The sequence below is a fragment of the Amphiprion ocellaris genome, chromosome 6, assembly GCF_022539595.1.
Source record: "Amphiprion ocellaris isolate individual 3 ecotype Okinawa chromosome 6, ASM2253959v1, whole genome shotgun sequence".
Lineage (NCBI taxonomy): Eukaryota > Metazoa > Chordata > Actinopteri > Pomacentridae > Amphiprion > Amphiprion ocellaris.
In genome coordinates, this window is record NC_072771.1 from 30,911,671 (window position 1) to 30,937,152 (window position 25,482).

The window sequence follows — 25,482 nt, forward strand, 5'->3', positions numbered from 1 at the left end:
ACAGCACTGCAAAATGCTGCTTTTCGCTTATCCCAATCAGGGTCAGAGTGCAGGGTCAGCCATAGTACAGCCCCCCTGGAGCAGGAAGGGCTAAGGGCTTTGCTCAAGGGCCCAACAGCGGCCGCATCGGGGTTTGAACAACTGACCTTCTGATCAGTAGTCCAGAGAATTAACCGTTGCGCCACCATAGGGTTGGATGTTTGCCATTTATGTTGAACTAATTTCACATATTTTATCCTATCCTGCTGATGAAAACACTCACTAGACCACAAAATGTTAATTAAATCTACGGCTGATAACAGTCTTCAGAAAATATACAATTTCCTCCTGTTTGACAAATTGTAAAAACTACAGTGTAACGCAATTTCAGCGAAGGATTGCCTGATGTGCTGCCACAATCTCAATGACAAAAGTATGTGTGTTGTAAGATATATATGCTCATAGTACCAATAGTATGCCATCAAGAATGCTGACAGAAGTTTCTAAAAAATGTGTTTTATCCCACTAACATTTCAACATATATACCAAGACACGTGAAACCCGCTCTTTATGGTGTATCAGATTGGGCTTTATGTGGTCCCTGGACTAAAAAGAGTTTGACACCCCTGATCTTTACTGTGAAAAACAATGAAATGAGAACCACTGATGTACGTGAACTGAATTTGACAAGTACATATTGGATTTTGATTTTTTTGATGTTGATGTTTACCATCATGTTTCTTTTAAATTCAAACAAAAATACAGGTTTGCTTTGACTGATTTACCTGGCCACTGAGCAGGAGAAGTGTTGGGCTGAACAGACTCATCCATGCTGACAGTTCTGAGTGGCTGTTTCTGAGACAGCAAAACACTCTGATACACCGTCCCTGTGAAATGGTTCACATGGCTGTGGGAGAAAACAGAGAAAAAAAAATGGACCCCTCCCCAGAGTGAAGGCACAAAGCAAAACATTTACATTAAACATGAAAAGCAGTACTGAAAAGTGAAAATTTAAAAATTGGGTTAGGTGGTGTAAATAGATAATATCAAAATGTTTTACTTTAAATGTTTTAAATTTGTTCTGAATTCTGGGATGTTGTTTGTAAGAAAGTGGCACCGCTGTCGAGCTCTGTTCTGCCGAGACATGAAATACTAATGGGCTGCATCTCAGGTTAGCTGCCTATCTATGCTGTTTGGTGATAGAGAAGAAATAACTCATGATGAAGAAAACATCAGTACTCAAGTTCTCACGTCAACTGCCTTTTCAACACATGCACCCAAAAAAACTTGGATGGTTGGAGAGGAAATTTTTTAACAGAGAATATGGAATGCTTGAGCCGCCAAGGGAGTCTACTAAGTTTCTAACATCCAATAAGTCCTCCTTTAAGCTTCTGTGAAAAAAACCAATTGCCTCCACATGAAAAAGAATTCAAAAGTCAAAGGGAATGTCTTTCAAACGGAGGAGCAGCAGTCACTCTTCCTAACATATTTCTCACAACAAATTGAATCCATAAAGCCACACACACCACTGCACACGCGCACTAGGGCTTTAGGGCTTCATATGGATATACATGTTGGCTGATTTCATAACATATTAAACAAATTAAGCTGACACTAATGTGATAACAGAGGAAAAAAGAGCAAAAAATGAATTAAACTACTGTCAACTTAGGAACACTCAACTCCTGCAACCTAGATCCCACAAAATACCCTTTAAAAATTCACACAATTACACTCACTCAGACACTCAAGAGGAAAAAGCAGAAGTAGCATTTCATCAAACCTCTGCTGCGACACACCATGAGAGTTTATATCATAATTACCATAACAAAGGCAGTGTTAAATTAGAAATAGCCTAGCTAATTTAGTTAGACTGTTCAACTCCCAGAAGTACGTGGTAGACAGCTGTGCAAGTGTGCATGAGTAAAGTATATGGTGGATAAGAAGATGCAAAACCAAGTGCTCATTTAATCACATAACTTAGAGTTGTGTGAAGTCTGAAATAGTTGCCCTGAAAGAATAATGAATATTTTGTCTCCTAGTTTAAAAAAAAAAAAAAAAATCACCCCTTTTGACACTTAATTTAACTGATCCCAGCAGTTCTGTAACTGGGGTCACAGCACTGTTGCTGAAGGTCCCAGTTTGGTGAAATGTGTTAAAATTTTTCTGTACATCATCAAATAATCTGGCAGAATCATGACAGGAACTCACATAACGACACAGTTACAAGCCAAATGGGTTATTTAGAAAAAAAAAAAGAAAGAAAAAAGAATCCCACACGTATTCAGTCATCCATCCAACTGGGTTGTTGTCAAAGTGATTGGGAGTTATGGTACATAAGCGTGTTAAATAAACAATGTCCTTCCCATCTGTCAAAACCAAAAATCTAATTAAGTATTTACAATAAGAATAGCAAACGGCAGCATTGGAGCTTTTATAATTCATACTCCACATGATCAAAACAGACAAGTGTCTGTCACATTTTTGGTTAGCAAACCTCCACATTTCTATTTCAACGCTTTAACCTTCTGACCCCTAAAAAAACCACCAGTGGGTTAGGAAGATGCGCAATAACTACACCATTTATCATAGCAAGAAACGGTAAAAATGGGAAAAGTGTTGAATTTTGCAATAGTCTATAAACGAACTGTGTGTTACATGTTGTTCTGTTGGTAAATTTAATCAAAAGTATTTTAGCAATATAACTTTATTCTACATATTTAAATTTTAAAAATCATCATCAAAACAACAAACAAACATCACCTGCATTAACAAGATTGAGTAAAAAATAAGCGACTAACAGTCTTGTGACAAAAATTCAGGATCTTTCTGCTTAACTGAGCTGAACTGCAAATACTTGAATAAAAAGAAGAAAAAAATGGAAGCAAATTAAAAATGAAAATAGTAAACTATCTATAATAGGTATGATTACCATTTTTTACACTTGCAAGCACTTAAAAAATGCTGTGCATGTTCAGTCCAGGTTATTTTAAATTCAATTAAGAAATTCAACTTTTGTTTATTTCAATTTATGATTTCTGGCAGTATAACTTTGTTATAAGACATTTTTGAGTTTTTTTAGAAAACCTCTAGCTATAGCTGTGCTGTTTACATGGAGGCGTAAGACTTTATATTGCAGTGAAAGAAGAGTTCACTTTCAACGAAACTGTGACTGTAGCAAATGACGTCCATGAGCTGCTTAGGATCGGAGGGTGAAACCACAACACTGTAGCGCTGTGCAAAACAGAAATAAAGCCTACCCTAAGATAACCTTGTAAAGCATTTCTTTACTTTGGTATTAAATTTTTACTGTTTGACCCAAACTGTACAGTATGTGTGCATTGCCCTCTCATTATTAAGTATGCTTGGTTACCAGTAGCTCCTCATTATTTTTGATTCTGCTCCAATAAACTGTAAAATTTTGTAACACACCCATAGTACTGGAGGACACAACTTGACATAATTTGGCCAGAATTTTGTCCTTAATAGTAACCGTAGGAAAATAAAATCTGATTACTCCTAACACAATAATCATCAGATTTTTTTTGTGTAAGCAATGCTTGAAGACATTAAGATCTAAAGAATTTTACCAGGAGAGATGTTGACCTGTGGATACCCACTATAAACTCAAACTTTTTGGAGTCAGTCTGTATAAAGAGTTTTTTCAAAGAATAAAAAAAAAAAGATGTTTTTCCCTAGTTTCCCAAATCATTGTTAAAAATGGATGCCTTGAAATTAGCTCAAGGTTAAGGGTGTGCTGAGTTTCAGTATAAAGCTGCTGTTACTTTGGGGAATAGTATCTGCAACAGGACAGCTTCGAGGGTTAAAAGGAATGGTAATAATTGTATTTAACAAATACTGTGAAACTTACCTGTAGGTGTGTCCATCACAAAGACATTGATATATACAGGCAGACAAGGAGGCAGCCAGGGTGTGCATCACATAGATCTGAAATTAAAACCATAACTAAAAGGATTAGCCTTAATGGTTTAATGAAGGTGCATTTTCTTTTCTTCTATAAGTGTGAAAGAGACTTCTTGTGGTGTCAAACCTGACTGCAATTCCATTCAGCTGCTTAAATTCTTTTGGCTATACAGCAACAGAACTTGAACTTTGTTCACGCTCACTTCACTAAACTGATATTTCTCAAGGAAGAGCAAAGCAGGAGAGCGAATATTGAAGTTAAATACATCTATTTGATACAATCATGACCGCTAATGAATGGTAATGCTTCTTAGCATCTGCAGGATGTGTAATTAGATAACTGTTTGCAGCACATTAACTGTAAACAAACAAGATGAAATGTGCATGTCCACAACGCTGTCTAACACCAGCACACAAACTTGTATGTATGTACTGCCTTCTCTAACAGTGTAGAATATTATTTTATTGTGTCATTGCACACATCTCACAGTATTACAGCCTGGTCCAATAAAAATGTTAACATATAACTCTTCTAGCAACAAAACAATAAAGCTCAGTCTTTACTGTTTGGATCAAACAAAGAAATAAACAGCCTCACCTCGTTGGTAACAACATCGGGATGTGGAGGAGAATCGAGTGCATTTATGGTCTGCAAGATGTCATGAGTCAGGTTGGTCAGGTAGATGATGGGATTGGCCACCACTGTCTTTACATTGGCTGTACAAGCCATCAGAAGAGGGATAGAGGTGGGGTGGGAACTGGACGTCACCACAGACTGGATGGAGTCATCCTGACAGGAGAAGTCAGAGAGAAACATATTAAATGTTTAAAGTATATTAGCTAAAAAAAAAACAGATATCTCACTCAATGTGCATGCTGTATACATGATTATTATTTAATACACCAAATTCAAACTCTCACATTCATACACTGGGACATATATGTATATACATAACCTAACCTCCTACAACAGTAAAACTTAAAAAATAAGAGAAAATGCATTCAACTTTCTCATTTTATTTTTAGAGGGTAAAAGAGACAGCTCACAAAGAGAACGAAGAACTTCAGGGACCCGCTTTGAACTTTTGAAACAGCAGCTTTTTCCTGAGCCATAATAAAGACAAGGTGAGCCAATTGCTGGAAATGTTATACACGATTTCTACATGCATTTTCTTGTGTATGTGTGAATGACAGTTAAAGAGCTAAAAATAATGCCTTGTTTTCTGTGCGTTTCCCAGATTCCTGAACATGACTCTGTGCGTGTCTGAATACCACAGACTTATGTTCATCACCCTTTATGAATCACATTCAGTTGTTACTAACCTCCTCAACTGATGCTCTACAGGCTGACTGAAGTCAAGACAAAAGGAAAAATACAAAAATTTCCTCGACAACAATGGAGAAATTTGACAACCATGGGACCAGAGCGGGGACAAAAGAAAATGCTTTTATACCAAAATCAAAGTAGGAGAGTAGAAAGGACTCCCAGTGCCCATCGACTGTGCTAACATTCAAGAGCGCTATTCCCATGTCGGCTCATTGAGTTGTTTACCTCCTAAAATTTGACTCAACCTTCTAATAGTCAGCCTACAGCAAGACCTCCCTCCGGAGCTCGAAGAATCGGCACAACCTGTCAGCCCATTGCTGGAGGTGTACAGACAATCGCCGGCGTACAATAACTAGGTCTGAGTGTGTGGGCATGTATGTGTAACTTGGGAATGCGGTTGCAGTAACACAAGACTTTCAGATAGCTTCATGTTCGTCTTTCATGCGTACTTTGCTGCTCATCTGCTCGGTGTCCTTCCTTTCAAAGAGAATATATGATCTGTTGAACAATATGGCAGCTCTTCCCACTGGAATGAATGTTTCTGCAGCTAATATTACGTTCAGTTTTGTTTTTTATGTTCTAATCTACATAATCACCAACAATTAACAAGCGTAACTTTTAGTTTGTGCAAGCAGGTACAATGAGTACCTTGGACAGATAGTCTAGACACAGATACTATTGCCTGTTCATTCTTAATTCACTACTTAAAAATGAAATTACCAGAGCTATGCTTGTCTACACAAGTAATCCAAATAAAAGAAACACTCATATTTATCTATGATAACAAATACAGCAGTGAAAGAAAAATGTATGAAGCTGTAACTATAATCATTGAAGTGTCTAAATGATTAAACACTTGTTTCATCACTGCCAACCTAAAAATAATCATTTAGTGTAGTTTGGTAAAAGCTAAAAACTCAGAGTAATCATGCTGTAACCAAAAAACTCTCATGCTCTGCCTGTCAGTGTCTTTTAGTGTGCTTCTGTGTATCTTTAAATTACCTGGTGAGACTCTTGAAGCAGCAATATGAGCTCCATGCGCACAGAAGCCAATCCTCCACCGTGGGAGCCATGCAAGCTGCAGTAGCTCAGAAACATCCTCAGTAAGGGTTGGTTGCTCTGCAGCCAGTGTCTCCTGCTCTTCTGGCTGTCACCACGTGGGCTCCCAGGCTAAAAAAAAAAAGAAAGATTTTTTAACACCATTACTTAAATAGACAAATCATGCAGCATCAGTGTAAATATGCCAACATTATCCAGCTGGCTAGCGTTCAAACAAAAGTCCCCCAGTGGTATGTTAAACACAACTTCAAGCAACACTATTAACCAGTTCTAACAACAATAAAACAAATGCAAGATTGATGATATTTTACTGCATAGTCGGTGTATAGTGCAAGGGTATGTACGATTAGGTGTACAGCTGAAACTGAATCAATATTTGAGAATGTATCAAAATTTGAAGCCAAATGTTAGAAGGGTTTCTATAACCCAACAACAAAAACAGAGCTCTGGCAAATAGAGATCCGAGGGAGAGTGGTGCAACACATTCACATTTTTACACCAGGCATCGTGCTCTTGTCTTATTTTTTTTTTATTATAGCAAACAGCCAGCTTTCAACACCCACCTGTTCCTCCTCTACCAATCCAGAAACAGGGCCATCACCCTGGACAGACAGCTCTGGCAGGCAAGGTTTATAGCTGCAGCAATGCTGGAGAGCCACCACCTAGGGAATAAACAGAATTCTGTCTTAAAAACTATATATTAAGAAGGAACTTACCAGTCATTCATGGAAGACAAAGCAAAGCATTTCACCAAATAATTAACCTGCTGTCCCAATTTCTTAAAAGAAAGCAAGCTACACCATTGTGACATTTATATGCACTGACACAGTGAACACAGATAAAATGTTCAAACAATGAGCATGAAGACAGGAGAGTTGTGTGGGAATTATGCAAGTTCTAAAAATTTTATTGGGTGAAATTGTGTGACTTATCTCACAACATTGAGGAATACTAAAACTAAAGTTTAATTATGCCATTTGAAATTTGACCTTTAAGTCTGTAACAGAGTTTGAATGTGTTCATACCTCTCTTTCTAACCACTGGTAGAGCTGGGAACGTAGCTTCCCTCCATCCAGTTCATATCCCGTTGACAGCGTCCGGAGCTCATTGGTCATAATCTTCAAGCAGGCAGTGAACTTCATCTGGGCCACCAAGATATCATCAGATGGTGCGATGAAATCATTGCTGTCTTCAGCGACCTCTCCTACAGCTGTCTCCGTTAGTGTTGACATGGACTCCTGCGTGTCTTGGAACACGCTGCTGTCCGCAGTTCTGCCGCTCTTACCATTTTTAGTTTCTTCTTCATCCTCATCACCATCATCATCATCACCATCATCTTTGTCGCTGTCCCACTTCAGCTCCAGGGGCTCATCTGGTAGTGTCAGTGACGGCTGGCTCCAATCGAAACTTAACACTGAATCGGACTGGCTGTTGGATAAGCTGTTCCCGTCAGACTCGTAGCCGTTCAGAGCCGGCTGAGACCAGTCTGGCTCTGATGCACTCCTGCTCCCAACACTGAGCTCAGCAGCAATGCCTGTGTCCTCCTGGTCCGGGGGTTTGGAATGCTTGCGGACTTTGGGCATCTTGGAGAGGACTTCAAGTGCTAGCATGGGGCAGCCAGCATGCAGGTGTGCATATGCAGCTGTGAAAAATAGTCTTCTCTCATCCAGGCTTATGGAGTCAGCCCTGCGACCCTCGGCAGTCAGGCCAACTTTAGCCTTGTCTGAAGAGCCAAAATGCCGGCGAAGGAGGAGCGGGTGAGTGCGGAGATAGGTGTAAAAGTTGAAAACCTCAGGGTTACATGTGGACACAAAAGGACCTGTCAAAAAGAAACAGAAGTCTTTCATCTGTGTTGAGGACAAAAACAGACTAGTAGAAGAACCATTTCCAGCTTACTATAAGTCAGTGTTACGTTCTCTGCAAGCCCAATGAGTACTCTGAGAACATCATTTATGAAACACACGTAACAGGGATGTTTATGTGGGACCGGTTTGGCTCTTAAGGCAAAGTGAGAATGATATTAAGTTCACCTCTTTATCTATTCTTTAGATGAGCCTTGTATATTTTCTTTAATTAAATGGAGTTCTGTGTTGAGCAAGCTGCAATTAGTTGTGCAATTTCACTTCACTTAGGGAACCAAAAATAGTTGCAAAGCCTGAACAGTTTGTGAAAGCACACGATTTGACCTCATAGTGTCACACTGCAATCTGCAGCACTTATCGTCTAGCTCCTTGTTGTAATGTGCAAAGCTGTACGTGACAGGCCTGCGAGTTTTAATACGTTGTGGAAAATTTTAATGCACTAATACAAAGTATTGCTTGACTAAAATTAAAAATACAATGTCAGTACACAAAGTCAGAACATGTGTTAAATAACTGGTTATATTTCCTTGCTGACTCTCATAATTTAGTACAAAAAAAATGTAAAAATGAACCTGAAACAGTGAACTCAGGGGTAATAGATACATAGGTCATTAATTTATTTTTGAAAAATTTGCAGGTAAATAGCAGTGCAAACCAGCAGCACTAGTTGACCTACCAGTGTCACATTTGCTCTCAGTGGACCGAGAGCTACTGCTGTTAGACGGGTGCTCGAGGAGAGTGTCCAAGGCTCTGCTGTAGTCTTCCAAGACCCAATGAGCCATGCTCCTCAGAAATGGGTCCTGGTGGGCTGGAATCTAAAGTAAACAGACAATCACAACAGTTGCAGCTCATTCTGAGATCTTCAGAACATTTATCAAATTGATGGATTCAAATAATTGGGTAAGTTGATCAAATAATACATCTTAAACAGCAATAAGATGATATTTGGTGTCTGCAATATATACACAAACTCTGTGCACCTGTTTGTCGTGTCCCAAAACATGTCTCTGAAGGATTTTTTTGTAGGTGGATGCTGTCTCAAACTCAGACTCATACAATCTGGAGATCACCAGGGCCAGCTGGAGGTCCTGCATTTTCTCTAAACACACCTGGAGAAGGAAATAAAGCATTCACAGTCGGTTATCATTTAAAAATGTTTTCTGCTCTTTGGACAGGACTGAACTGGATAAGAGAAGACACAAGCTAACAAATAATGTTTATTCTGGATGCACAGTGATCCAGTAGGACATTCTCATCTGAAGTCGCAGCTTTCTTGTTTTTCATTTGTGAAAAGGGGAAGAACCAAAAACGAAAAAAATAAAATCCTGTGCTCACAGCAAAAAGTATGTGGATAGTTGAAGTTGTTGTGGTTTCTCCCAAATGGTAAGGTGCGAGGTGCATTTCAATGAGACTACCTCCCAGCCAGAGAGGCTGAGTAAAGTCAGTGAGAGCCCTTTGCCTGGGTGATGCTCATTTCCATAAACTGCTTAGAGAAGTCCCAGTTACTCATGCAGATGAAATAATGTGACTTGCTGCTCTGGGGAGTTTCTAAGCAGACATAACCTTGATAAATAAAAAGTTAATCAAGATGACCAGAAATAGCCCCACTGATATGGAGAGCTGTACATTTTTGAGGTTTAATTTAACCCGAGGAGTAGGCAACCTTTCTAACAACCATGCATAACAAATGCAGGTTTACACATGAAATTAGTGTGTCCCATTTTACTAAGCTTTAATAGGACTGTGGTGATGCTGGATTATGAATGTGATAACAGGCAAATAAAAAAAACGAACATTTTCACAAAAAGGTGGAATGACAGCAGCACCCACGAGTCAACTGCTAACATAACTAATTCATGAATGCGCTGCACTAAACGCTCTTGACAAAGACCCCACTATGGGAATGTACTGTACTGTTTTAATAATAAAAAGAATGCACATAATAGAAATACTGACAGTGTGTTCTGTTTCTGTGAATGCGGTTTCTCTGCTTCTTGCGATAGCATTTAACAGTGCCCTTGACTTTGAAATGCTAGAAAAAAATTACAATGTCGCACACAGCTGGCAAATGAGAAGCACTTGACTTAACTCATACTGAAAGCAAGGTTTCTAACTTAGGTTTATCCGACTGGGAAGTGCCTGTGCAGTTGAAGGAACAAGTGCTTCTTGGAAACATCGTGTGTCATGTCTATTTTCCACTTGCCTCCACAGCATCCTTAAGGGAGCCGGCTAGAAGGAAAAATGCTGCAGAATGCTGGAACCTCTGCTTTCCCAGCAGAGAGAAAGCATTTTTCAAGGCTGCTTTCCTCCACCGATCCTCGCTGAAGTTGTTGTGGAAAAACTCTGTCATTTTCGCATTCTTCTGAGACCTGGAGACAAAGACATTATGGATTGAAAACAGCTATATAGATGTCAGTGATCCTCAGTCATCTGACAGAACTGATCTTGGTTAGGACAAAGGTACATACTGTGATAATTGTTTGTGCATGTGTGTGAATTTGTATTTTATATGCAAAATCACATCAGTGCTGCCTACCTGTACAATCCCCAAACCACTGCCTTCTTTTTCAGCGCAAGGTAAAATATAGCTGCATCCAGAGGATCATTGTTTCTCTGAAAAGATGCCTTGGCAACCTGACAAAATAGAAGGAAAAAATACATATCTCTAACACCTCCATCTCCTCAGGCTATACAGTTTTATATACAATACAAGCTGCAGCTTCATGGGTCATTTCAGGAAATAACTCATATTTAGTTATAGTGCTGTATTTCAGAGCCACTTTAACAAAACTCCACTTTCACATACCTGACCCCATTTCATTTCGAAATTGAATAGTCAATATTGAGCACACAGGGCTAACACAAAAACAGCCAACCTTCAAAGCCTTTAAGTGTAGAATTTGTAAGTGCATCTTTAAAACTAGTCTGCATGAGTTCTGTTTGAAGAAAAAGGAGACAATCCTGATGGAAATTGGTTCAGTCTGTGTGTTGTTCACAGTGTGCAAACAACAGTCGAAAAAGTTCACATCTACCAGACCTTCAAATAAGCTACAAGTAAAAGATGAAAGAAAAAAAAGTCCAATTTTTAAAATGTAGAAAAGCACTTCATATTAATTACCAGACTGTGCCTCTTAAAAAAATGCATTTGACGATGAAACTAAGGCTACAATGTCTGATATGAATACAAACTGAGCACTAAAGTAACCAAGAGATATACCTCCATTTATACACTAATGTGCCATTAATTGCTTGATCAGTGTTTTACATTTCAGCTGAGACAACTGAAATGATAATGACAACTATGTAATGTCATTAGCTGACTCACCTTCTCAATGCACCTGCGCAGCTTGTTGGTGCTGCGCAGCCACCAGCCCACTCCCATGGAGCGCAGCTCAGGCCAGGTGGGTTCTCCCTTCTGTAGGGCAGGCAGCATGTTCAGCAGCTCCTCCTCGGCTTCAGAGTGGAAGGCCCAGGCATAATGACATGTTGACAGGCCTACAGAGAGGAAAAACAGAACATGGATGTTTTATAATTTGAATTTTATTGCTTGGATATCAGCACAACAAAAGAAAATTGACTTAACAAGCTGACTAAGACATCAGCTTGATTGAGTGAATGCAGGTGCAGAAAGGTATAAATATTCAAACACCTGAGTTTTCTCAGACAGCTATAGTGTTGTGCTGCTGCCCATTGAGGAGTTCTACGCGAACAGTCACAGCTTGCTTGGAGGCAACTTTACTGCAGTAGTTAAGGATGATAAATAGACTTTGGCTTGTTCACTTATCTTACTGAGACTTTCACAGTCAAGAATTTACAACGGAGACCATCAGTAACCTCCTCTCTTTCTAGCTTTAGGAATGTTTAAAGTCACTGCCCTGACACCTTGGTGGGGACTGGAGCATTTTCTGAAGGAAGCTGGCACCTGGCACTTTATTCAGCAAGCTACAAAACTTACATTAAAACTTTCCATATCAAAAACTTAATGTGGTATTTTCAAGGGGCATTTGAGTTAGCATTTAACAGAATGCTACCTGTCGCATGCATATCTGTGCCAGCTATTAAATGCTCTAAATAGAAAAACGGTTAGAAAAGCGCTGTACCTTGCCGTAGCAGCTGTACTCGGTGTGCTGGAGGCAGGGAGGTAGAGAGGAAGGTATGGAGTCTGACAGCCAGCAAGAACTTCAAACCACACTCATCCAGTGTCTCTCCGCCTGGTAAACGAATGATAATAGGTAATGGTGTACAATGAAACGCTTATGTACTGAATTTCTCTTTATTTAAATAACAAATACTGTACTGTATATTGCTTGTATTTCAGTGCAGTACCTTTGCTCTTGCCCTGGCAGTCCTTGAGGTCTGTGCTTGTGGTAGCAATCGTGTCTGCGAGCGCCATGAGGGACATCTGCTCCATACGTGTTAAACCTGGCAAACTGGAGTGGAGGAGGTGGCTGGACAGAACCTGGGCATGTTCTGGACCAAAGTCTGTAGGACTGTACTGGGACAGGTCTATAACCTACAGGCAGGGATCAAGAGAGAGAGTAGTTTGATTTAATTTATAAGACATCACAGGCAGAAATGTTTAAATGTACAATGCAGTATGGATAGTTTTAACCTACACGACAGGCATGATAATGGATGCGCATAACAACTATAAAAACTTTCTTCATATGTCAGCATTTAATGCAATAGCAAGGGCCACCATTAGTTTTAACTGGTCTATAAAATTAATCTCGATATGTATAACTATGTAAATCTTAGCATCATACTAGTATACCAAAAGAGCGCAAAATGTTTCTGATCATGCTCATTTTTCAGAATTCTCTTGCAACCACGTACCAGCTAACAGAAACTGACCTTATTCCCCGTTTCTTCTTGATCACTGTCCAGGGGGTCCAGATCGACCATGTTGGGTGTATGAAAGAGTTCATCATAAGCATCAGTATGGCTGGAACCATGCCCACTGTCTCCACTCACGCTGCCCACTTTATCTGTACGGAGGTGCAGGACAGAACTAAATTATACAAGACACATAATTTCACAAGGGCCTGAAGACACGTTCCCTCCTGCTGAGGAGACAGCAGACTGAATTAAAATATCAAAGAGCAAGACTTATTTTTTTTTATTGCTGTGCGAATGTTTCTGCTTTCATTCTTCACATTTTGCATCCATAGACACACAAGTGGAAAAAGCAGACAACCACTGAGCAAGAAGAGTGGGTTATTATTCTCACTTCCTTGTACCTTAAAGCAGGGTGGCAACTGCTGTGACACCTTAAATACTGCTTCTCTGGTTTTGTTTGCGTAATTGCTTAAAATTATACCTGGAGAACATTTTAGATGGTTGTCCGTTAAAATCACATTACAATGTACTTTATTTCTACCTTACATCAGCAAAAGTGGTTTAGTTCTTGCTATATGTTCAGAGCTGGTATTACCTGCAGCTATATAGTCATAAATCAGAAAGTGAAAACACAAGATGCCAGATTAATAAGAATGATTTAAAAAAAAAAAAAAAAAAAAAACAGCAACAAAAATGCCCAATTTGATGGCATTGTAGTCATGCTGCAGAACATATTTCTCCAAAGAACAAAAGCAATACTTCTATAATAAATCTTGAGTACACTTCAATGGATTCCGTTAAAAAAATGCAAACTGTTTTGTTGGATTCAAATTTCTGCACATGAAGATATTTTTTTCTGTCAAAGATTAGACTTTCATAACATGGTTATATTTGCAGTGCTTTACCCAATCGATAAATACTATAGAAAGTTTGCTATCATCTTATTCATTACTGAATATGTTTTCTGTGAAACTTCATTTTCTATGCTCACCAGGATTTGGTGAATCCTGATCAGCTGCCAGAAGGGCGTACAGAGGCAGGGGAGGGATTGAGCTTATCTCTGTGTAGTCAGGGCTGGAGCGCTCTGTTTTGCCGAACATCTTCCGGTCCCTGGCTGTGCTGCCTCCGGCACTGATGGTTCGAGAACGAACACGTTTCTCTGCATTGGTAGTACTGTCTTTAAGCGCCACAATTTCTCCAGCAATGCATTTCACCAGGTGGGAGAGAATAGCTTTGGCACGGTGAACCTTAAGAAAGACAAACAATGTTACATAGAGATAATTAAGGTAAGTCAATGTATATTCCTTGTTTTGTTAAGCAACTAAAACAAATGCTGATTTTCTGCCAAGTTTCATTGTTCTTAAATGTATTGATCTGCTTTACCCCAGACTTTAAAGAATTAGTGACAAACTGACTTGTTATCATCTGCTCAATGAGCTTAAATAAGAAACAATAATCAAATGAAGACATGAATTAAATGTAGTATAAACATTAATTGAGTCTTTTTTTTTTTTTTTTTTACCTTCCCTAGGTCCATAAGCTCCAGTAACTGTACAGGATGGTATTGGGGTAGAGTAGGGAAGAGTTGGTGAGCTGCTTCAAAAAGCCCAGAATCCTCCATTTCTACAGGCAGGTCATAAGCTGTTCTCTTCCCACTGAGTTTCTGAGCCAGGCTCATCATCGACCTTGTCAGGGCCTTTTTAGGAGGGGCCAGTAAAGAGGGGGCTGCAGGGCTGAGACCCTCCTCCTGGCACTGTCTGACTGCTGAGACGATGGAGGAAATGCTGCTGCTGATGTCAGTGTCCTGGGCAACTGTGACATTAGATTTGGCTGGTGCTGGGGGCTGCCACTGAGAGTAGACGTGCATTTCACAGTCCATGCCAACCACCAAAATTCCATCTCGTACCCAGGACAGTGAGACTGGGATTGGTAGTGAGCCTTCAACAGAGGAGACCAGATTGACCGATCGAAGCAGAACCAGACGAGACAAGCTTTGGTCTCTAGTGGCATCAGAAGACAGACCCAATTCTGGAGGTTTCCCAGCTAGACGGCCATACATATAAAGCTTTGTTCCAATGCCAATGGTCAGAACATGTGACCCATCCTCTTGGGAAACCCAGTCCAAGTGAACCAGGCTCTTACTAGTAGAACCAAGACAGTTCTCGTTAGGTATTGAGAAGTCCATGCTACTTGGAATATTGTCATGTCCAGGCATATAATTGCTAATAGCATAGTTAGCTGTTGGATCTGTGCTGTCCAAGACTATGGTCTGCTCTAGAATCCACTGTGAACCACCAGTCGACTCACACTGGAAGATGCCAATGTGGACCAGTGGTTCCCTAGTGTTTGCTGGGTTTGGGCTTAGAGTGAGATTTGGGCTGTATTGTACAGTGAGGCTTGGGGTTGGGTGGGCGTTGGTGGTGGTGTAGTATACGAAGGGGGTGGATGCCAATGTAGGCGGAGAGGTCAGCAGTCCATGTGAGGGCAGGTGAGGTGTTGAGTTCAGAGGTGTGTTCGGTATCTGCCTGTAGGCAACTGCAATCCGTCCAGTGTGACAGCAGCTCACCTCTACAGGGAGACCAGGGACACTGACTGCACTGCTGCTGGGAAATCTCTCCTCCACCAGGAGAGGCCACTCCTCCCACTGGTACACCAAGTTGTTCAAACTGGAGGGCTCTGGTATCTCAACATTACACCTGAAGAAGCGCACCTTTCCATCAGAGCAGGAAGTAGCCAGGAGGTAAGGTACACGGCCAGCTGGCAGAGAACATGACGAGCTCAAGTGATCTAATAAAAGAAGAGACAGTATGCTATTAGCCCAAGCACATTTTTCTTCATCACTTCCCTTCTAAAATGTAAAGAAAATTTCTGTGAATTGATCGGATTGTTTTCAAAGCTTAGAAAATTACAGCTGGAAGTCATTATTTGTGTAAAATCTTAAAAATGTTCTGCACATTTTCTAACAATAAAAAAAAGCCACAAATTTTTTAGAAAAGCAGCCTTTTCTTTGTCAATAAGGGAATGTGAGTTAGTATTTTCAATCATTTGCTAACCATTTCTTTAAAATTTAAGTCTTAACTTTAGTCTATGTGAGTGGCAGTGAATGTCTCAACTCACAACCAGATGTAAAATATACAAATGTGTATCCTCATGGTCCTTCACCTGCTGACGGAGTGACACTGATGGCTTCTACCCCTTCTGGAAGAGCCATCTCTTGGCTGTACAGCCTGTGTGTTGTGAGGCTGAGGCGACAGGCGCTCTGCAGATTGGAAGTGCAGGATTTACTCTTCTGAGATACTGGAGAGCTGAGTGAGTCAAAGATAAACTGGGAGCTGTTCATAGGACAAGCTGTGGTGCTATCCTTCTTTGTATGGGTTTCTTCTGTGGAGACAAAAACAGAAAGAAATGTTGTTCTGAAAAGATGGGACAATTTTTAGTCAAAGCCATTCCATGCCATTCATTTGTACTTTATGTCAGACTGCATTAGAATCATTACTCGAAGGATCCATTCATAATCTTTGCAATATATGTACTACTATCTGCTTAAAGTGAAGCTAGAAAGTGCATAGTGATACTAGGGACCATTTTCAGTGATTTCAGATACTGTTAATCAGTCCAAGATGCATTAACAACTGAACATTTGCTAAGAAGAAAAGAATAGACTTGGAGCATAAGTGTCTCAGCATCAGTGTAGATTTATGTATACCAAAAAAAAGAAATGAGTGATGGATGTCAAAAATGCTTAAAAAATAACACATTTCATAACTTTTCAGCAGAATTATTGCTCACTTATTGACAAACTAAATGCAGTTTTGTCAGGCTTGCAGTTTTTGTGTCACTGTTTGGGGTAAAACTGTACTGCCATTTATTTATTTTCCAGAGGATTAAACAGGATGATAGAAAACCTCTCCTACATCCTGTGAATTTTAAGATGTGGGATTGTAGGATCTTTTGTCCAAAGTACCCACCCATGGTGACAGGTCGAGCAGCAAGTTGAAGATGCCACATGTGGAGAACTGAGCGACCTGTTGGGGTTAATTCTACCACCACCAGAAAAAAACGCGCTGAGAAAGCTGGCTCACTGGAGGCTGCAGGGAATCACACAGAGAATATTAATAAACTGTGTCACTTGCAATGGTGCAAATGGGTTTTTATTAAACCTTTACAATATCATCATGTGGAAGTGTAGAATCACAGTAACAAAAGAAATATTTATACCATTATGAGGAGAACTAGGATTTTCTTGTGCATTCTTTGTTCTCTCACTGCCAAGGATCAGATCCTCCTCAAACACATGCAGGAGCTGGGTCTCCTTCCCCTGCTGTAGAGAGCAACAGCCACAATTATTAAACTAAATCAGGTGGAGAGACTGAAAAACATGTTACATCAACAGTGGCGTGTATATGCAGACGCACCAACACAGACACAAGCTGTGTTATTGGTACATACACAAATAAACTTGCGCACGCTCACACACAAACTGCCTGAGGGGACGAGGGAGGATTTGCTCTGCACCCATTTTTGTTTTTTCATGGCTGACCTTTCACAGAGACTCAAAAGTCTACTGCAGAACATTTCATGCTATAAATGGTCTGGAATTCAACTATGGCTTTGAAAAAATATTACAGAAATACATTTTATTTCAGGTGAAAACTTTCGAAGACTTTGATCATCTCATCTAACAGCAGAGAGACATTGCCAGAGAGAGAGAGCAAGATCAAGTGGAAATTATCTGGCATGTGAATACAATCCAGGTCTTTTGGGCTTTTTGTATACTTACAAAGTCAGTGATGACATCCAGCTCTATAATACACCCTGGTTTTGCCGTAGACTGCTGACTGATTATGTTGAACACCTCTCCAACAGACTTCTAAAGTGAAACAAACATTAAAAGAAACAATGAATTATCTCAATACATTTACACATTAACATCACACAATTTAAATATATAGTAAAAAGCTAAATACTCTATTCCCTTTGAAATTCCAAATTTCAAATTACAGTATTATAAGACCTGTAATTGACAAATAACATGATATGTTATGTTATACTGTTTATATGCAATGCACGAATGACATTTAAAAAAAAACTTAATAATTAATTAATAATAGCAATTCAAATTAATTGGATTAAATTTCTTTCTGTACTGTTTCACAAAAATCCCTGCCATTTGACTTATTTTTATTGTTATTTAATTGTGCTCATATAGATTTTTTCTAGCAGGTCATCCGAGGTCAACATTAATGACAATGAAGTGGCAGACTGACAAACATTTCACTGATTCCATACCAGTTAGGTGAGAAATGCAATGTTGGTATTGGTGTGGATTAAAAAAATGTTGATATACTTGTTGGAGAAACCTGTTTGATGACTTACTGATATCTCAGGATTGGAGAGCTCACTCAGGAGTTTCTTAGCTTCAATCACAGCCTGATAGAGCCTGAGTGACAGACCGTCACTTGCCACAAAGCAGGCACTGGGAGAGTTGCAGTACGCACCTAAAGAGTGGGGGAGAAATCAAGCTGCCATTAAACAGGGATCCAGTGAACTTGCTAAACACTCCTGCTATCAAGTCAGCAAATATCCAGGGTTGCTGTTATAAACTCAGAGGCTATATACATATTCTGTTAGGGGGAAATGACTTGGAAATTGGAGCCTTGATGAGTTTTGCTCAAACGAGTTGCTTTTACAGGAACTGCTTATTATAAATTTATATACAAATGAGGCTAAAGTGGACTCAAAAACTGTTCTAAAAATTATATACATGCGGATTTCATGTCCCAAAGCCAGTCTCATTTTGTCCTAACTAATTATTCAGAAATATATTTCTTTCATATTACTCAACTCAAAAAAAATGTAAACAAAAGGAACTCTGAAAATGAAGCTGTGCTCACAACAATGGCTGATTGTTACAGCTACAGAGAATACAGTATAGAAGTACTCAGTAATCTCCAAACAATAAAAATCTTCTCTCACCCAAACAGCTGCTGGGTATGAGCGTGGGTAGCCAGGCTACATTAGCGAATGCTGATGCATGGAGAGAATTGATTCTAGCTAGCTCCGAGACGCCGCCTGACAAAGACAGAGGGCCTACGGGGTCCACTCTCCATAAAATCAGCTCACTGTAGATTGCATTGGGATCCTGGGAGACTGCACCCAGCGACACCCGGCTGGGCCGTGATCCACGGGACAGAGATGTGGTGTGAGAGAGGCCAGAGGAGTAGGCCTCCGGAGGAGCCAGGATGTTGTCTGCTTCTGGCGTCCTCAAGGCATTGTGATGTGAGGTGGTGAGGAGGAGAGGGAGTAATGAGTGACAGGCCAGGTCATTGAGGTGGAAGCGGTGGCCACAGTACCGTGACTTGTGAGACACACTGAGCACCGTGGAGAAAGCAGAGTCCTCTGCAAAGCTGACTGCCCACTGATTTAGAGAGCCATCGGCATGTTTGGAGATCATAAGCACATTGGGGGTGAAAATGCTCAGTCGAAGACTACTGCTTGCTGCAGCTTTTCCATGACCTCCATAGCTTATTAGAGCAGATTTGGTTTGAGGCAATGTGCTTCCAGGTGGTCGCTGTCTTCCATGCTGGATAGCCAGATCCACATTCTTGTTGCAGGCGTACATAACCACACTGTGGCTCAGGGAGATGGCATCACCTGTAGGGAATGCTACAGGGATACGCGACACAAACGACACCTGAGAAAGAAAGTGAGACATCATATAAAATGGAATCTAAAACTTACAGCTCCAATTTAGTTAGAAAGACCCCATCAGATAGTAAAAGCTTATGTCATGAAACAGCTAAAACTGAATGTGACACAGATGACACTGAAGATCACTAGCTTTAGCAAAAGACTTTACTTGAAACAAAGGACTAACATTCCTCTAATCTCCATTCATAAGGTGAGCAACTTCCCAAAATTAATTGAGTCACAAAGGCAGTAATGAAAACTCAAGGGATGCGGCCTTCTTAACTTACTCCATTCATATATGTAAAACAGAATAACTTATGCTAATTCTAAAACCACAATACTGTCTGTTTTCACTAATTAAAGCTGCAAGGCCTAAATCAATCTGAATGTTAATGAAACTGGAGATTCCTTAGCTGTCTTGCCTGACTGACAAATGGCTCTGCATTGTCATGCAGTTCTCATTATTTTTTATCGCTAATAAAAATGAATCAACGCTTTTGAATTTGATATGAAGTAACACATAATTATAATATAATTGTCTGAACGGGTGGTTGAGAAGCCATTAGAACAGCTACACTATTATCGCTGTCAGCGATTCACCGCCTTATTGAGAATATGAATTTCTGTTTTCCCCAGAAGTACTTCTAGAAATTGTGAATACAAACAGATCACTTGAAAGAGTGACCAAAGGAATGTCTGCTTAATTTGCAGTGCTCTTTAAGTGATAAAACAAAAATATGATCAATATTTGCTTTACTATTGTCTCTCATCATCACTGCATCTGTGTTTTTATATTTCATTATTAACCTTTGAAAAAAGGACATTACAAATAAGAAAAGAGAAAGAAGTAATTCATATTTTCAGACAGCTTAAAGTCAAGGGAATACGTCTACATCAACATAAAAGAATGGAATAATAATATTTAATCGTTTTTACATTAATTGCATCAACACGTACCTGAGCTTGCCTGAACATGCCTGGCTGGTATTCATCTAACCAGTCCACATGCCAGACTAGCAACGAGCCATCCATGGGATGAATGCTGAACAACATGTCGGCCCCTTTGTTCCACTCCTCTAATAGCACGTCCACCTGGTGCTCCACTGCTGCCAGAGGAAGCTCTACAGCTTCAAGTCCTTGCTGGTCACTTGGTCTGCTACTACTATCCTCTTCAAAGTTATCTTCATTGTCAGGGTCTGGAAAAGCATGCAAATTATGGTTACAAAGGAATATGTAGAGGTTTGGCTTTTAGATCAGGGTTTTGTTTTGACAGCTTTTTCCAGCTGTTTTTTTTTTTATACCTTCATTGGAGCATTCATTCTGTTGTTCCAGACTCCCTCTGAGCTGCTGCAGGAAGACTTCCATGGCTAAAGTGAAATGAAGCTCTTTGTTGTTGAGCCAGTGGACAGTAAATGGACCCCCAGGTTCCTCGTCATCCATTGCGTTCAGAGAGGAGATGGAGGGCAGTAGAGGAATGTCTGTGAAAAGTCCCACAATTAATAAGGTGATAAACATGTCATAGCATTTTGAAAAAAGAAGGCAAACAAGAGAAATTTATATTAAGCTGGCTGTGGACATGCAGGATAAAAATACTTCTTCTACAGCAAATTAACTCTTGTAAATACAAATATGATTCAGCGTTCTAAAACATAAGGATAAAATAAACAATTAATAAATAAAATTTCAACTATTAACTGTATTTTTCTATAATAAATACAGTGGTGAGGCCCTTAGACCTCCAGCTGATTCTTTTCAAGGTGAATTAACAACATATGCAGTCTATATAATGTTTCTATGCTGTGGGTGATCTTTGCACAATCTTGCAGCTTCAAATTCTTCACTATGCTTGGACAATGTGTTTGGTGTTCAACAAGATTCTGGTGTAACTAATCAACAGAATAATTAAGAAGCTACAGAGTTCTGTGTTTGACTAACCTGTGGCAGGGTTAATGCTGGCAGCAATGTGGAAGTGGCACAGAGCATTGGCATGGGGCATGCTGTTGCTGCTGCTCTTGTGATTATAGTGTCGGCTCTGATTGTGAGGCAGGCAGCCAGTCAGAGAGGGCACGGGCACATCCCGATTAAAGGAGGAGTGCCACGGTTCTTGAAAATTCAACTGTAAGGAAAACATTAAGTAATTAAGTTGGATTAATAATGAACAACATCTGTTACATTATAAAATTCAGTGGATACAGAAATCAAAAGTATATTCTCTGAATGAACTCTGCCTTGAGCTTATCTGTGTGTTGTTATCATAGCTTTTAAGTGTATGCATGTCACAGAGGCACTGAGATCTTGCAATAATCACCAGAGATTTAGAGCTCCTTACATAACTTGAAAACAAGGGAAGTGAAACACTATACGTCTCTGCTACCCCTTTCAGCCTGACACAATGCAGATTAAACCTGCTTTCGGAGGTTGATGTGAATTGCTAACAAGGCCTCACGACTCTCCTACCTGCCTGTGCAGAGCTACTCGGCATTGGTGAACAGATGTTTCCCTTAGGGATTGAGATTTAATTTAATGTTATTGACGTTTAAACAGCATTGAAGTTAACTGCCCAATTTGTCTATAAAAGAGCAGAGCCACACAGAAACAGGCAGCATGGAAGAGTGGCTGAGAGAGGGATAGGGAGGTTATGTAATTTGGGTTTATTCTGCTGTTTCCCAGCTGTGTGTAAGGATCCACAGTTCTAGACTTGAGCTTCTGTAAACGTTCAAGGTAAACATCAATCTAATATGACAGCCAAAAATTTGGAAGTGGAGCAGCTTTGAATTTGTAAAGATTAATTCACAAAATAACCAATTTTATGTCAACTCCCTGGTGTAGAATGAGTACTTCAAGAGCTGTATGCTACAAGTGTTACTGAGATGTAAGTGCTCATAACATCTGCACACACATCATTTGCCAAAAATTGATGAGAATTGTGCATTAACTAACCGTCTGAGTATGTATGTACCATACTGATGTGTACAAAGCAGATACACATACTTTTAGATGATGTTAATATCTAAAGTAGAAAAATTGGATTTTGGTAGAAATTGAGTATCACCGTATCCTGCAGGTTCTCTAATAACATCCATATCAAAAAATTTTGGGCTTAATTAACTTTACTGATTTTAAAAGAAATTTTGTACTTTTGTCTCCACCTTGAGGCATCATATTAAAATTTAGTTTAAAATGGGGCTGCCTTCGTGTTGTCCATCCATTCAAAAGGTAGAGAATTACCTCAGACTTAACACAGGCCACATCATGCAACGCTGGCTGTGATTTGTAATGAATTATTCCACACAGGTACTTTTACAGACTCTCCTCAAGGCACAGTAGAGATATTTGCATACCTATTTATCCTGTAATCAAATGTGCCCTCAGCTCTGTTAGTCACAGTGAAAGCCATAACCATTGTAGTGTCCAAATTGAAATAGATGTTGGTACTGTTTCTGAAGCCTACAGTGGTTAGGCTGCAATGATCAAGGTCACTTTAAACAGGAGACATGACTATTAAAAACCTGAACTCAAACCAGAAAACTGAACTACATAAACAACAAGGAAAAATCTAAGTTATAATTTTTGGATGTTATTTACAGAGGCAAGGCCAGAATTCTTCACTGATGTTTGTCTTAAGCTCTACAAAGCTTCAAAAATCATCTTAATGTCTCAGCCAATTAATTTTTCCATTTAACTCCACTAAGTCACTGTTGCTCTCTATTTCTTTTTTCAGTGTTGTTTTATAATTTCTCACTCTCACTTTGCTCGTTTCCCCTCATCTCTTCTGTCCCCTAGTGGGAGTAATCTGGCCTTAATTTCAGCGCAAATGGGACAAACCAGAATTGCAGCATTGGCTCATTTATTTTCCATAAGAAAATAATTAAACAATAGTATTTCCTTTTGCACTCTGAATCCAAGTTATGAGATATGTTTATTATGACACAGATATAAAAAAATAATGCTTTTGAGTCTGACAAAAACATTTATTAAGTATTTATTTTAAGTAAAAACTACATTAAAGTCGCTTACTTCCTGTGCTGCTCGGCCTTGTGTCTTCCCATTGCAGTTGTTTTTCCTAGAGGGCCCAGCACATCTGTGTGTTTCACTCTGTTGGCCAGAAGTGTGGTTGTTATGGTGACCAGAGAGGAGGCTGTCACCTGGCAACAGCGTCTCTGCCCAGAGCCGACACACACTGTCCTTGCAGCAGGTGAGCAGAACATTACACACTGCACCTCTGTTTGGAGAAAAGAGGGAAAAACAAGAGTGAATAAGGAAGCATAATACCAGCAGGTGTATGTTGTCTGCTGAAGAGTGCAGAACTTATCAGCGATCATGTTAATCATTTAGTGCTGACAGCACTATTCCGCAGCTGTTCGGAGAGAAAAGATGTTGAGAAGTAAGCTAAATGTCAAATGTGAAGCATAGTAAAGTATAGTTATAAACACTGGTGATAAAGAAACTAATCTCATCTTGACCTAAATGTAACCCATAGTTACACAACAGGATGTACTTGTTTGTTTGATATGAAAAGGGAAAGGCAACTGGAATCCAAGCATAGGACAAGCTGCCAGGGGTAGAGTAAGAGACAGTGTTATTTTAATAATGCATCTAATTATTGGCAGGTCGTTAATATACAAATACAGCCTCAATCACAAATTCCAATAATTCCAAAGGTGTGTCAGCAATAAGCTTAGTGAGAATGTTGCCTTATTATTAAACTGACATACTGCCTCTGCTGTTTCTATAAACCAATAGATAGAATAACAATGGTCTCTTTATAGCCTTTTCCTAAATAATATTCCTTGCTGTGAAAGAGAAAAATGACAGGTCACATAAGATGAGCAATGCTGTTACATACTGCTTGGCATTTAACTGGCTATGAATTTTCTCCTTCATGAATCAACCAATACAAAAAATATGATTACAATAAAAATACAATATAATTACGTGACTAAATAAACAGAGAAAGAGATACCACCTGCAGTAAAACAGTGCTACAAACAGTTATGCACAATGAATACTGCTACTGTTGTGCAACCAGCCTACACCTATGGTCATATACTGGAAGCTAACCATGCTTGTTTAGTTGTGCTTTTCTTCTTGTTCTGCACAGACATGTGAGCTGAGAAAATTAATCACGACTGCTGACAAGGGGGCTCTGAGACGATGCCTTGACAGTGTCCATACCGTGGCATGTACTTGCTGGTCTTCCTCCAAGAGAAACCAGTAACAGAGCGGGGATGGGCCAGGTAGACAAAGGAGAAAGCCAGCTCTCCCTGGACAGTCACACTGGGGTCTGGAGGTGTGAAGAGCCTGGAAACACCTGACTTCCACTTACTGGTGCTATACCAGACCTTTACTAGGCAGTCATCCTAACAAAGAGAGCAAAACAGGGACATAACTGATGCCTTACAAAAGTTAAAGCCATTCGGTTGTAGTCTAAAAATATAAAACACACCAATAGGTAGCAGTTACTGGTTAGTTACTCTGCAGTCACATCTGAGTTTCAATGTCTGGGTTTGTCAAAGTGAATAAACAAAGGGAAACAAACATGACTTTCACACCCTTCTTTGTATCTAAATCTCTATGGGTTTAGCAACCCTGGGTAAAAAGCTGCTTACCTGTCCAGCTGTAGCAAAAAATTCCCCGTCAGGAGAGAACTTCATTAAACTGACTGAAGTAGCAGTCCTTAAAACAACAACAACAAAAAATTAATTTTGATATCCAATATCACGTATCAAGTTTGATTTTCAGATGTAGAATAAAAAAAGACAGAATACAGTAAGCTCAAAAAATTACCAGTTAGATTAATAC

The 25,482-nt window shown here is 39.6% G+C and overlaps 1 protein-coding gene across 2 annotated transcripts in view; it reads right to left on the reverse strand.

Moving 5' to 3' along the window:
* The window catches only part of LOC111564720 (dmX-like protein 1), a 54,698-nt gene that overhangs the window by 20,012 nt on the left and 9,204 nt on the right, over positions 1–25,482 (reverse strand). For both annotated transcript variants that reach the window (XM_023264483.3, XM_023264482.3), the window contains exons 7-34: positions 25,290–25,356; positions 24,856–25,040; positions 23,698–23,902; positions 21,616–21,796; positions 20,982–21,158; positions 20,638–20,876; positions 18,967–19,684; positions 18,367–18,488; positions 17,771–17,860; positions 17,209–17,311; positions 16,959–17,078; positions 16,153–16,371; positions 14,513–15,777; positions 13,982–14,237; positions 13,006–13,139; positions 12,478–12,664; positions 12,252–12,362; positions 11,477–11,646; positions 10,688–10,785; positions 10,355–10,520; positions 9,132–9,260; positions 8,828–8,966; positions 7,315–8,108; positions 6,853–6,951; positions 6,233–6,400; positions 4,502–4,693; positions 3,851–3,927; positions 765–886 (exon numbers count right to left, since the gene is read on the reverse strand). In XM_023264483.3, coding sequence (XP_023120251.1) covers positions 765–886; positions 3,851–3,927; positions 4,502–4,693; positions 6,233–6,400; positions 6,853–6,951; positions 7,315–8,108; positions 8,828–8,966; positions 9,132–9,260; positions 10,355–10,520; positions 10,688–10,785; positions 11,477–11,646; positions 12,252–12,362; positions 12,478–12,664; positions 13,006–13,139; positions 13,982–14,237; positions 14,513–15,777; positions 16,153–16,371; positions 16,959–17,078; positions 17,209–17,311; positions 17,771–17,860; positions 18,367–18,488; positions 18,967–19,684; positions 20,638–20,876; positions 20,982–21,158; positions 21,616–21,796; positions 23,698–23,902; positions 24,856–25,040; positions 25,290–25,356 — 6,533 coding nt within the window. The remainder of the gene's footprint in view (positions 1–764; positions 887–3,850; positions 3,928–4,501; positions 4,694–6,232; positions 6,401–6,852; positions 6,952–7,314; positions 8,109–8,827; positions 8,967–9,131; positions 9,261–10,354; positions 10,521–10,687; positions 10,786–11,476; positions 11,647–12,251; positions 12,363–12,477; positions 12,665–13,005; positions 13,140–13,981; positions 14,238–14,512; positions 15,778–16,152; positions 16,372–16,958; positions 17,079–17,208; positions 17,312–17,770; positions 17,861–18,366; positions 18,489–18,966; positions 19,685–20,637; positions 20,877–20,981; positions 21,159–21,615; positions 21,797–23,697; positions 23,903–24,855; positions 25,041–25,289; positions 25,357–25,482) is intronic.